This window comes from Mesoplodon densirostris, chromosome 18 (genome assembly GCF_025265405.1).
Source record: "Mesoplodon densirostris isolate mMesDen1 chromosome 18, mMesDen1 primary haplotype, whole genome shotgun sequence".
In the NCBI taxonomy this organism is placed as follows: Eukaryota; Metazoa; Chordata; class Mammalia; order Artiodactyla; family Ziphiidae; genus Mesoplodon; species Mesoplodon densirostris.
In genome coordinates, this window is record NC_082678.1 from 49,466,478 (window position 1) to 49,480,762 (window position 14,285).

General features: G+C 42.1%; 1 protein-coding gene across 1 annotated transcript; it reads left to right on the top strand.

Moving 5' to 3' along the window:
* The first annotated feature begins 1,704 nt into the window (after nt 1-1,704).
* Nucleotides 1,705-13,808, top strand: TMIGD1 (transmembrane and immunoglobulin domain containing 1). Its single transcript, XM_060082858.1, has 5 exons — nt 1,705-1,786; nt 3,841-4,119; nt 8,511-8,789; nt 12,814-12,917; nt 13,764-13,808. The coding sequence occupies exons 1-5, from the start codon at nt 1,705-1,707 to the stop codon at nt 13,806-13,808; spliced, it is 789 nt and encodes a 262-aa protein (XP_059938841.1).
* The last annotated feature ends 477 nt before the right edge of the window (nt 13,809-14,285 follow it).

Genomic DNA, 14,285 nt, shown 5'->3' on the forward strand with positions numbered 1-14,285 from the left:
CAGTTTCTTTAAGGAAGATAATGTTTACCTAGGCAGCAGCATGGTGAAGAACCTTGCTTTAGGAGTCCTGGGTTAGAATCGTCACCCTGACATTTACAGATCATGTAATTTGACATTTGGTCAAATTATATAATCTCTCAAAACCTTTAGAAATGACCTCAAGAAGCTTGTTAGGGGCTTAACTGAGATTGAAATAATGTATGTGAAGTGTTTAGCACACTGCCTGTTGCTTAGAAAACAGTCCACATGTGTTTCTACTGTATTTATAGTGATACTCCTGAAAGGAAGTAATAAATACATGTTTCTCCCAGATGGAAGCAGGGAATATCTTTGGGAGAGAGACGGCAGCAGGAAAAGCACAGAAGAAGGGAGAAAAGAGGTCTTTGTTATTTATTCTTTTTAGCCCATGCTGGGTCAAGGGGGAAGAGTGTTATGAGGGGTGGAGGGAAGGGGGAAAGCAGAGATTAATGTGGTTTAAAGCCGGAGGCTGGGGCTTCACTGGTGGTCCAGTGGTAAAGCATCTGCCTTACAATGCCGGGGACGCGGGTTCAGTCCTTGGTCAGGGAACTAAAATCCCACATGCCACGGGGCGACTAAGCTTCTGTGCCACAACTAGAGAGAAGCCCACGCACCACAGCAAAGATCCCGTGCGCTGCAACTAAGACCTGACACAGCCAAAAATAAATTAAATAAATAAATAATAAATAAATCTTAAAAAAAAAAAAAAAAAGACTAGAGGCCATGTTCACATTCAGCCTTTTCTAAGGTACAAACCATTTGAATCTATGTGATTTGGAACAGTTTCAAAAACCCTCTATTAGGGCCTCCCTGGTGGCGCAGTGGTTGAGAGTCCGCCTGCCGATGCAGGGGACACGGGTTCGTGCCCCGATCCCGGAGGATCCCACATGCCGCGGAGCGGCTGGGCCCGCGAGCCATGGCCGCGGGGCCTGTGTGTCCGGAGCCTGTGCTCCGCAACGGGAGAGGCCACAGCAGTGAGAGGCCCGCGTACAGCAAAAAAAAAAAAAAAAAAAACCCTCTATTAGCAGAGAGCAACTTTATGAAAAATGTCCCAAGAGAGGCTTTCAAGACAAGAATTACTTTGTTCAGCAGAGGCTATCTGAGCAGAAAGGAAATTTCACTTTTCTTACTGTTAAAATGACATTCTATCAATGTCTCTAGGGAAGACTGGTTTCACCTTCCTCGGGGCCGCTCTGTAGCTGCCCTCTATTTTATGGCCTATTTCCTGTGGTTTCGTGTTTTGCTGTCTTTTAAAAAACCCCTAATACGGGCTTCCCTGGTGGCGCAGTGGTTGAGAGTCCGCCTGCCGATGCAGGGGACACAGGTTCGTGCCCCAGTCCGGGAAGATCCCACATGTCGCGGAGCGGCTGGGCCCGTGAGTCATGGCCGCTGAGCCTGCGTGTCTGGAGCCTGTGCTCCTCAACGGGAGAGGCCACAACAGTGAGAGGCCCGCGTACCGCAAAAAAAAGAAAACCTAATACTAGAAGTACTTTGAACTTAGTAGTCAGAACAAGATTGTTTAATTAAAAACTAGAAATAGTACCATTATAACTGGGATGACTCATCTGGGACTTTATTTTAAATATATAATAGACAAGAGGAAGGTTCATAAGCTCAGTGTAGACCAAAGTGCAGAACCAAATGCACTCTTTTTCCCCCAGCAGATCAGACTTAAATTCATTAAACATGGCATGGAAGACCAGCAGCCTAATGCAAATGTACAGATTTCTTCTCTTAGTGATTTTATTTCTGCCACATGAGATGACAAGTAAGTTAATACTTTTGGGCTTCTTTTTAAATAAAGAAAATTTCAGATTATAAAATGATTGGGGGCTTTGGGAAAATACAAAATCCAAAATGGAATGATTACACAGTTGATATGGCTCAGAGTACAGAAGTCAGATAAAATAGTGAAAAATTAAGTGGAAAAATATTTTTATGGTTCTAATATTATAAGACAGGGTGAAGTATTTTATTCTCTCCAGAGCCACAGCCAGAATTTTCCTACATTTTAATGCATTTCATTACTAATCATATCTAAAATAAACCTCTGCTCTTTATTTGAGCATACAACATACATGACAATCTTTTCTACGTTTGCTCCCCACCCCAACCTGGAAATACCTTTTTCCTTCTTGATTCAAAAAGTGATAAGCAGTCATTGTAATATAAGTTAGGAAATATATAAAAGAATAAAGAAAAGTAAAAATTCCCCCAAATCCCATCATCAAGAGATAACCACTCGGGCTTCCCTGGTGGCGCAGTGGTTGAGAGTCCACCTGCCGATGCAGGGGACGCGGGTTTGTGCCCCGGTCCGGGAGGATCCCACATGCCGCGGAGCGCTGGGCCTGAGCGTCCAGAGCCTGTGCTCTGCAACGGGAGAGGCCACAAAAGTGAGAGGCCCGCATACCGCAAAAAAAAAAAAAAAAAAGAGAGATAACCACTCTACGTTTTGATGTATATTCTTCCAGGTTTTAAAAAAATGCTAGGCAGCAATCACCAGTAGTTCATGCTTTTTAAAGGAAAAGTTAATGCATTTACAGAATATATTAACAAATGATATATAGGGGGCAAGTTTGTGGCAGCTAAAGTCATTTTTTAGCTTTGTTACTTGCTTCTAAATGGGGAAAGTACAAACTGAAATTTAGGGATGTTACGATGGATTTCTAAAAATCAGAGGTAAAGATTAACTGCTATATATCCTGATCATCCACCCCACAACAACAACTTTACCACACAAACCACAGATGTTTAAACATCTTATTTTACTACACTGTCAGTAGAATAGTGAAACATCAGATATACAAAACCAAATTTGTCTATAATCCCATCATCTAATCAAAAATGTTTTCAAATTAGCTTTTGCCCACATGCATATTCAATTTTGATATATTTATAGGAATTGTTAGAGATGTACTTTACATTCTGCCTATTCACCTAATATTATATGTTAAATATTTTTCCATTTTGCTCTTTCTTTCTCCTTTGTATTTCCCCACTCCCATCCCCTTACTATGCTATTTCCAAGCACTTGAAGTAAACAATTTAGATCTGGTAACTATTTTTTTTTTTTTTTTTTTTTTTTTTTTGCGGTATGCGGGCCTCTCACTGTTGTGGCCTCCCCCGTTGCGGAGCACAGGCTCCGGACGCGCAGGCTCAGCGGCCACGGCTCACGGGCCCAGCCGCTCCGCGGCACATGGGATCCTCCCAGACCGGGGCACGAACCCGTATCCCCTGCATCGGCAGGCGGACTCTCAACCACTTGCGCCACCAGGGAGGCCCAAGATCTGGTAACTATTTCTCTGCCATTTTCTCTATTTTTATCAATCCTAGTCAATATATAGATAGGATTTTCCCAAGACTTGTCCATACATATATATGTATACATATATATATGTATATGTGTGTGTGTGTATAAATGGGGTAATTCCATACATATTGTTTTCTAACCCAGTGGTTCTCAAACTTCTCTGCATACTAGAATCACCTGGGAGCTTTTTTAAAACCCCAGTGCCCAGGTTACACTAATATTAATTAGTCAGAAAGTCTGGGGATGGGAGCCAGGCATCAGTACGTTTTTGAAGATCCCCAGATGATTCCAATGTGCAGCAAAATTTGGTAACCACCCTTTTTTAACCTTTTCCTTTTTTAAATTAATAATCCTTTTCGATCTTTTCCTTGTAAAATCACATAGCTCAATATGACTATTTTTAATCACTGCAGAGCATTTCATTGTACCGATGTAATATATTTAGCCAATTCTCTAATTATGGTCATTTAGATTGTTCACTCTATCTTAATAGTTTCTTCCTGCACTCCCAGGTTCTATTTTAACTGTGAATGGTAAAACTGAAAACTATATTCTGGACACTGAGCCTGGCCTCGAAGCATCTCTGAACTGTGCTGTTCAAAACCATACCAGAGAAGAAGAACTTCTCTGGTACCGCGAAGATGGGAGAGTGGATTTGAAATCTGGAAACAAAATCAACTCAAGCTCTGTCTGTGTCACTTCCATCAGTGAAAATGACAACGGCATCACCTTTACCTGCAAGCTGAGGAGGAATCAGTCGACGTCCATCTCAGTGGTGCTGAATGTCACTTGTGAGTGAGGGGAAAGAAACTGCTAGTTAGTTTGTGTTGCCTGTACACAGTGGTAGATGAAATCTGGGTCTGAAGAGTATGTGTATTTTAACATTTGCTTGATACTGCCCAATTGCCCTATTTATGATCCCACAACAACGCATGAGGGTGCCTGTTTCCCACACCCTCATGAGCCTGAGTATCCTCAAGCTCTAAGAATCTGCCAGGGCCTCCCTGGTGGCGCAGTGGTTGAGAGTCCGCCTGCCGATGCAGGGGATACGGGTTCGTGCCCCGGTCTGGGAGGATCCCATGTGCCGCGGAGCGGCTGGGCCCGTGAGCCATGGCCGCTGAGCCTGCGCGTCCGGAGCCTGTGCTCCGCAACGGGAGAGGCCACAACAGTGAGAGGCCCGCGTACGGCAAAAAAAAAAAAAAAAAAAGAATCTGCCAGCCTGACTTGAAATTTTATTTTCATTTTCTAAATCAGGAATGAGGGTGTTCACCTTTTCATAAGTGCATTACCTTTTCATGGTTCTTGTCTGCAAAATGCTTGCTCATGTCTTTACCCATGTTTCTACTGGGTTATTTGCCTTTTTCTTATTGATTTGTAGAAGCGCTTTGTACAGTAAGGAAATTAGCCTTTTGTCATTTTGAATGATAAGTATTTTGTCTACTTATTTTTGACATTTTAAAATAGTTCTTTTCTTTGCCATATTGAAATTTTAAATGTTTCTGTATTTAAAATTACCAATCTTTTCTTTCTTAAAAGTTTTTCTAGCTTTTGTGTTCTACTTAGAAAGATATTCATTGGGAATCTTTTAACATCACCTTAAACCCTCAAAGGTGAAGCTCTTTGATATTTGGGTTCCAGGTACTGGTAACCCATTGGTGGAACTATCTGAGGTTAGTTGTCCTTTGAATGAGTCTATGGAGGTGATCATCTAGGTGGTTCGGGTGGAAAACTGGTTCTACGTGAGGCGGGTGTGGATAGTGTGGTGAGGGGTGATGTGAGTAAGGGTGATAATATGGTGTGGTCTGGTTGAAAGAGCTCTGGACTTGGAACCTAGTAATAAAATGTCAAAGCCATTTGATCCCATGAGCTCAGCAAACTTTTCTGTGAAAAATTGATGCCATTGTTCCGGAGATAAAAGGGTGGGGAAAATGCCAAGGAATCCAGTGCTGGAATCTGCTGGCATCTTGCAGCTTGAGCTTCCAGAGTGAATCATTTACATGTTTCTGGACAAAGGAGCTTTGCTTTTTATTTTCTGTGAATTGATAAAATGTGATTTTTAACAAGCTATCTCTTGGCAACTTTGTTAGAATCCAAGACTAGCAGCATACCATGGAGCTTTTGTAATCCTTATAAAATGACAGACAAGGAAACTGAGGCCCAGAATGAAGGCCCTAATTATCACATCTGGAGCTGAGAACAGAACACAAATCCCCAGGCTCCTAATCTAGTGCTCTTTCCATTGTAACCTTAAGAGAGACACAGTAGAAATGCCGATAATATGATTCAGTGGCTTAAAAAAATGATTTTCAGTTTCCCAGCCTGATTCCACATTTAATATTATCATCGTTGCACATATATAGAAAAAAACCAATTGGCCAGTGATTCATAGTGACAATAACTGACACAAACTCATCAATCAATAAATCAAGATAAGGTCATAAAAGTGACAAGAATATCATGTACAGTCTTGAGTAAGTATTATGGATTATTGTTATAAATGGCAGACCAAGAACTCAATGGAAACTTGATAATACACTATTTGAGGGTGTGCAGAAACGTCTTTTTTTTTTTTTTTGCGGTACGCGGGCCTCTCACTGCTGTGGCCTCTCCCGCCGCGGAGCACAGGCTCCGGACGCGCAGGCTCAGCGGCCATGGCTCACGGACCCAGCCGCTCCGCGGCATGTGGGATCCTCCCGGACCGGGGCACGAACCCGCATCCCCTGCATCGGCAGGCGGACTCCCAACCACTGCGCCACCAGGGAAGCCCCAGAAACGGCTTTTATACGTTGTTCCTGAAAGTGTAAATTGAGACCACCTCTTTTGCAATATCTATCAAAATTTAAAGCGCACCTACCCTATGACCCAGCGTTTCTGCTTTGAGATGTTAACCTTAGAGAAATACATGCACATATGCATAAAGAGACATATACAAGGATTTTTTTGACTTTTCCTTTTAGATTTTATTTAAATATTTGCTGAACATCTGGTCACATTTTTCTCCTTGCTTTTGCTTTTAGTCTTTAGATTATAGCCACTACACAGGGTTCTGTCCTGAGCCCATTCTTTTTTGTTTACAAGGATGTTTATTGAAGCACTGTTTAGCATTTTAAAATGAAAATAACCTGATGCCCATCAAAATAAAATAATTAAAGAGTCAGATATTATACTATAGCAATCTAAAAGCAATGAGCTGGAATTCTGTGGTTCAACATGAATATATCTCAAAGCGTGCAATTGTTGAGAGAGTGAAGTCTTTTCTGTAAACACTTCTCACCCTCCTAGAACAATACAATATGTTTCCTATGGGAATATCATATGTATTTTAAAAATACTATTAAAAAAAAAGATCTGCAAGTATTTACATCAAACTCATAGCACGGGGTGTCTCTGGGGAGTCAGGAAGTGACCAGGATGGAGTCAAGGAGGACCTTAACTTTATCTGAAATGTACTAATACTTTTATTTTATTTATTTATTTATTTATTTTATTTTTTTGCGGTACGCGGGCCTCTCACTGTTGTGGCCTCTCCCGCTGCAGAGCACAGGCTCCGGACGCACAGGCTCAGCGGCCATGGCTCACGAGCCCAGCCGCTCCACGGCATGTGGGATCTTCCTGAACCGGGGCTCGAACCCGTGTCCCCTGCATCGGCAGGCGGACTCTCAACCACTGCGCCACCAGGGAAGCCCTGTACTAATACTTTTAAAAGGGAATGCTCATGTAGAGCCGATATGCTTAAAAATTAATTTTAAATAGTTAAATAAAAAGGAACAACTATCTGAATACCGTATAACATTCTTGTTGGACATGGATACAGAATTCAAACACATTCCAAAGAGCAATAAAATGTCATTCTTCTGAGAGAGCTATTAATAGCACAGCCTACTCAGGGTCTAATTATTCAGTGTGCAGATTATACAAGCTCCTTTTGTCCCTCCTTCTCTGCATCTACCTCTTTCCTACTGCCCACTTTTCGTGCATTTTATTACTCTTCTGTACCTTGGCCAAAAAAATGCAAGGAGCATGGAGAAGAGGGGAGAGTCAGTTCAGCCATTTCTCCCCCTAGATGTTGGAAAGCCCTGGTGGTAGTAAGGGTTGGAATCATTTGGTGAAGATAAATGTGTTTGACAATCTATGGGTCTACAGATGTCCTTATCATGAAGGGAATAAGAAGTTGCTCACACAGAAGGTTGAGAGGGACTCAAGGTTATGCTCATCTTCCATGGATGCCAGAGTTGCCACGATTGGAGTGCCTTCTGATAGAAGGACATTATTTCTAGAAGATCATTGAGGAAATGCAAATATGCATTGGTAAATCTCTGGCCAGGGCAAGTATGGTTATTGTTCCATGTGTTACAAATTGTCTATTGAATACAGATTCATTATTATATACATTTGTTTCATGGTTTGTCTTCCCCACCACATTAAAAGTGCTATTAAGGGCTTCCTTGGTGGCGCAGTGGTTGAGAGTCCGCCTGCCGATGCAGGGGACGCGGGCTCGTGCCCCAGTCCGGGAAGATCCCATGTGCCACGAAGCGGCTAGGCCCATGAGCCACGGTCGCTGAGCCTGCGCGTCCGGAGCCTGTGTTCCGCAACGGGAGAGGCCACAACAGTGAGAGGCCCGCGTACCGCAAAAAAAAAAAAAAAAAAAAAAAGTGTTATTAAGTTTGAAAATGGATGTATGTTATTTACCATTGTACCCCTGGTTCCTAACCCAGTGCTTGCCAAACAATAGGTACTCAATAAATTTTTTTTTTTTTAAAGAAGATGTTGGGGGTAGGAGTTTATTAATTAATTTATTTATTTGTTGGCTCTTCGTTTCTGTGTGAGGGCTTTCTCTAGTTGTGGCAAGCGGGGGTCACTCTTCATCGCGGTGCGCGGGCCTCTCACTATCGCGGCCTCTCCTGTTGCAGAGCACAGGCTCCAGATGCGCAGGCTCAGCGGCCATGGCCTCACGGGCCCAGTTGCTCCGCGGCATGTGGGATCCTCCCAGACCAGGGCTCGAACCCATGTCCCCTGCATTAGCAGGCAGATTCTCAACCACTGCGCCACCAGGGAAGCCCCCTCAATAAATTTTTGTCAAATAAATGAATGACTACATGAGATAGACTGAAGGGACATCTTGAACACGGGCAATAAACTACTGCTTATCTGCTAATTAAACTTAAATGCTTGCGTCTTGCAGTTCCTCCTCTCCTAAGTGGAAAGGACTTCCAAACAGCTGAGGAAGGCAGTGATGTGAAGTTGGTTTGCAATGTGAAATCCAACCCCCAGGCTCAAATGATGTGGTACAAAAACAGTGGCTTCTTGAATTTAGAGAAAAACCATCACCAAATCCAACAGACAAGTGAGTATCTTCAACTGTCAATCACCAAAGTCAAGAAATCTGACAACGGAACCTACAGCTGTATTGCAAATTCACTTATGGAAACGAAGACCAAGGACTTTCACCTTATTGTCAAAGGTAACTCTCTTGTTTATTTACTGAAATATAGTTGATTTACCATATTATGTTAGTTTCAGGTGTACAGCATAGTGATTTAATATTTTTATAGATTATACTCCCTTTCACATTATTACAAAACAATGGCTATATTTCCCTGTGTTGTACAATATATCCTTGTTGCTTATACACAGAGTTTGTATCTCATAATCCTATACCCCTATCCTGCCCCTCCCTCCTTCCCTCTCCTCACTGGTATCCAATAGTTTGTTTTCTATATCTGTGAGTCTGTTTCTGTTTTGTTTTATACATTCATTTATTTTTTTTCCACATATAAGTGATAACATACAGTATTTGTCTTTCTCTGTCAAATCGACAGAGAGCGTAATACTTTTGAGGTCCATCCACAAAGGTAACTTTTTTAAAAGTTTGTACTATCTAGCATAGTACAAAACTCAGAGAGATGCTCAGTAAATATTTTTTGTGACAACTAATGATGATGACAGTTATGATTAGTAGCTAGGATTTTCTTTGGAGAATTATCTCGATCCAAGGAATTCTAGTTGTTTCTTTTAGGGGAATTATTCCCATTCCATATAGGATACTGCTTTTTGAGCAAAGGTCCTTTTCTAGAATCAAGTAGTAGAAGACAGTTCTGGTTGGCTTTTATGGAGGAGTATTTCCATGAATTTTCTTAGGCAACAAGGTTTGTAGGAACTGGACTTTTTTTTTTTTAATTTGGCTGTGTTGGGTCTTCATGGCTGCGCGCGGGCTTTCTCTAGTTGCGGCGAGTGGGGGCTACTCTTCGTTGCGGTGCGTGGGCTTCTCATTGCGGTGGCTTCTCTTGTTGTGGAGCACAGGCCCTAGGAGCGCAGGCTTCAGTAGTTGTGGCATGCGGACTCAGTAGTTGTGGCTTGCAGGCTCTAGAGCGCAAACTCGGTAGTTGTGGTGCACAGGCTTAGTTGTTCCGCAGCATGTGGGATCTTCCCGGACTAGGGCTGGAACCCATGTTCCCTGCATGGGCAGGCGGATTCTTAACCACTGCGCCACCAGGGAAATCTGAAATTGGACTTTTGAGTTAACAGCTTAGTGACAAACGGAAGAGAAGTCATAAACACATAGAGGAAAAATATACTGACTAGATAAGAAAATAGATCTATAAAATCACTCCTAACTCTGAAATTGTAACCTATAGGCTAATCAGAAAAGGGAGTGGGGGAGAATGGGGGAAACAGCTTCTTTCTCTTGGCTTCATGCTTCTTCTACCCAGGTTTATGATCTCTGCAATAACAAGGAACAAAAGAAGCTCCAAGTGTCTTTCCCTCCTCTTATTTTTCACTCATATAGAAAGAGGAAGGCGAGATACCTGGAGTGGCAGATGCAGATAATGCTCACGCACACATTTCCTGGTCTGGGGCCAGGATGCTAGAAGCAGCCAAACAAGCTGAGGCTCCTATATCTTGTTAGAACATCAGTCACTTTGTCATTTGCCTCTCTGTGCCACTCATTGCCTTTCTTGCCAGTCCTCAGGAAGCCAATTGAACCCCAGCCAGAAGCGTTGGACATGTGACCATAGGGCTTCTTATTACTGTACCAATAGAGTGGCTGGTGGGTAGGAGGGGCTGCCAGTTGAATGCCCATCACTGTGATTACTGGTGCGTTCAGTAATTTCTCCTGCAGAACAGTGACAGTATGCGCAGGGGCTACTTGCTTTAAAAACCAAACCCACAGGGGCTTCCCTGGTGGCGCAGTGGTTGAGAGTCCGCCTGCCGATGCAGGGGACACGGGTTCGTGCCCCGGTCTGGGAAGATCCCACATGCCGCGGAGCGACTGGGCCCGTGAGCCATGGCCGCTGAGCCTGCGTCCGGAGCCTGTGCTCCGCAATGGGAGAGGCCACAACAGTGAGAGGCCCGCGTACTGCAAAAAAAAAAAAAAAAAAAAAACCAAACCCACAAACTCTTGGTTAAGAAGGAATCATAATTTCTCTATGTCACACTAAACATACAGCTTGTGTGGCAAGCAGGATGCCAGCTTGGCAAATTAGCTTTCAGGTGGGCAGAATCCTGTTTTGGGTTGAGCTCTTCTAAACCAACTGGTTTTTCTTATTTCTTCCTGCGTTATTACTTGCCTGGCTATTGGCTGCCTTAGGAGCATAAGCACTCCGATGCTGGTGCTCGGGTTCAATGCAGGGGGCCCGGGTTCAAACCCTGGTTAGGGAAATAGATCCCACATGCTGCAACTAAAGATCCCACATGCCGCAACTAAGACCCAGTGCAGCCAAATAAATAAATATTAAAAAAAAAAAAAAGAAATCCCACTGAGCAGAGCTTCTCCAGAGGTTTGGTGTCACCCACATCCTCATGAGAATAATTTTTAGCAACAGCCACGAGAGAGCAAAAGTAAAGGATGCTTAATCTACTCCCTAAAATTATCCTGAGCCGGACACATAATGGAGAAGACAACAGTTAAAAGGTAAATAGTGTCTCATACAATTGTGGAGGGATAAACCCCATTTCATAATCTTGAGGCATATGGGGCTTGGGCTTTGAAATTAATCAAAAGTCTTCTCTTCCCCTTCTCTCTTCCTTTTACCCTTCATATACTATCTCATAACACTTTGTCCTTTATAATACTATCTCAATCTGCAGTAGTTTTTTTTTTTAATGTCAGTCTCTCCCACTAGAATATGAGCTCCTCAGAGACAGGAGCCTTTCATGCCTGTCCTATTTTTTCAGGGCTAAGAACAGCACCCAACACACAGTAGTCATTTAGCAAAAATCTATTGATTTCATTCACTCTACAAACTCAATTATACAATAAATAGCACACTCTTTATTTCCTATAAATTCCAAAAATTTTATCTTAGCCATGATTGGAGCCCCTTTCCCTCCTAGGGTGGCATCAGAATCCAGGAGCTTAGAGTCATTTAAATACCTTTGTTGAACTTAGCACTCTTACTTTTGTAAGTTTCACCCCATATCAAATATATTAACATGAAGTATTAAGTATACTTTTTTGCTGTAAAAATTTGAAAGGGTATTTAAAACTTGCATACATTTTGAATTTTTCTATAAATAAGTTATTAATTTGGTTCTTAAGTTTTAAATGTTATTATTATTATTTAACAGTTGGGTGATAGTTGACACAAAGTTACATTTTATAGATGCTTAAACATTTATGAATTTTGATTAACTTTGCTACTTTATTTTCATATTTTGGAGCCAATACTTTTCTTTCCGGTCTCAAATATTTTCATAGGCTCTTGGAAAGCTTACAAGCACAGGGACTGCACCTGTAGTACAAAATGGCTCTGAGCTTACCTGGTGTTCACAAAACAAGGGAATGGGCTTTCACTTCTAGGTGGCTGGTGTCTTCCTAGCCCAAGTTAGAAGTAGACTCTCTGTTCTTCCATATCATTTAGAGAAAGATGAAAATCTTTGCCAAGATTGGGAAGGCTGATGCTTAGAGCTCTACTTTCCTGGGGGGCACTATGCAACCACCCTGTATAATGTCTTGTCACCTACTTGGAGCACAATCACAGCACAGCTACAAGGGTCCCACTGTTCCTCTCTCCTTAGTCCAGGAGCTTCCTCACCTTTTCTCTTCTTCCTCTTAAAACCTTCCTCCCTCTCTTTCTCTCTCCAGGATACCTCCCAACATCTTTCGGGCTTTTCAAATGGTAGGAAAAAGCATTGATTTCAGCTTACTTCTGCTTTCTGCATGGCAAAAATTATGGATCAAGCACAAAATGATCTGACTTTGGGGAGTTATTCATATTACAATAAATTATCCTTCCAAAAAGGAATGGATTCAAAGCCTGTCTCTGCTAGTTACTAGTTCTGTGACTTTGACAAGTAAACTCAAAGCCCCTGGTTCCTCGCCTATAAAAAAAATGATAATAATATTCTTCGAGGTTGTTTGGAGAAATTAATTAAGAGGAAAAGTGTTAAGTTCAAGGCACTGTGGCTGGGACATACTAGAAGTACATAAATTAGAAGCATATAAATGTGAACTTTCTTGTTTCCTGTGTTTGCACTTCCAACAGATAAAGCTTCATCTGTACCAATAGAACCCATTATTGCTGCATGTATTGTGGTCTTTCTGACCTTGTTATTTGGACTGATTGCCAGAAGAAAAAGAATAATGAAGGTATCTAAGTATTCTAAGCTAAAAAGTCATCTAAATAAAAGCAGAGAACTGGCTATATAAGTGACTATAGAATTAGGAACCATACTTGAACGATCTGGTCTCTCTACCATGAGATCTAAAATGGAAGTTGCTCAAGGGGAATAAGATTGTACATCTATTATGAGTACAGCTTTACGAAGAATAGAGTAGAAGAATAGATGTGCATATGGACAAGACCTGAATGAAAATAGCTGTGGTGTTAGAAGTAGGTGCTGATTTTTCTTCCTCTTAAATTTCTCTTTATTGTTGCTATGGTTCCTTTGGTACAATAAATAAATAAATAAATACATACATACATACATACATACATAAATATAGAGGCACATCTGCTCTGGATTCAGAGATCTGTGTGAAAAAGATGGCACTTACTGCTCACCTCTTGAGTACAGCCACATGCCCTGGCTGTGGTGGGCTGGAGTTTGAATTGTTGAATGGTTAACCTTGTTGGTTAGCATGATGCAGAGGACCTGCATGCATAGGTTAATGCTATGCATTTGACTCCACCAGTTAATCCAGTGCCAAAGGCAGGCAAATGTGGCAGAAAGCCTCTAAGGAAAGGCCAGTGTGGAATTACATTTTCTTAGGTTAAATAAAAATGATTAATGTGGTCAAAGAAATAAGACCTCGACCAGTGCAGAGGTGGCTGTATTCCCAGCCACCTCTGTATTGGTATGTATTTTTCTACATAGACGGTTAACAGACATTTGGGTTTCCTGTCCCTTGAGCCACCTTGATGCATTCAAAATGTTTATTCATGGGCCTTAGCAAAACAGGCAAATTCATTGCCCTTGTCATGTTTGCTTTTAGCTCTGCATAAAGGATAAAGATCTTCAAAGCAGAACAGCTCTGTAAGTACTCTGGGCTGGGGTCAACGATTTTCCATAAGCAGATGGGTAGCAGTCAATGGTGTGCATCATAAAGCCCATCCTGGGCAAACTCCTCCTGAGATGTAAGGTGCTAGAAGGTGAAGTGGTTCAGAGGAGAATGGAGGGTGGAGGAGAATCTGCCTCCACTTTAGAGGAAGACAGGTGAGGCTAGGTTGGAACGTTGCCTGGAAATGACAACACCTTTGGTCTTGAGCCTACTCTTTCTTTAAGCAATTTCAGGCTAATTCTTGTGCAACTGCCTTTTATTGCCACACAATGTAAATGTCTGAGAGAGCTTACCCTGGGGGAAGCCACTACTGCATTCTCCTTCACAGCCAGGTCAGAAGCCACATTCCTCATCCTAAATACCGCCTTCTCTTTGGAGCTTCCTTTAGACCGTTGGCTCCAGCATACCTGAAGTGGGCAGTGGTTAAAAAGAACAGAGGCATTCTTTCCAAGAGTA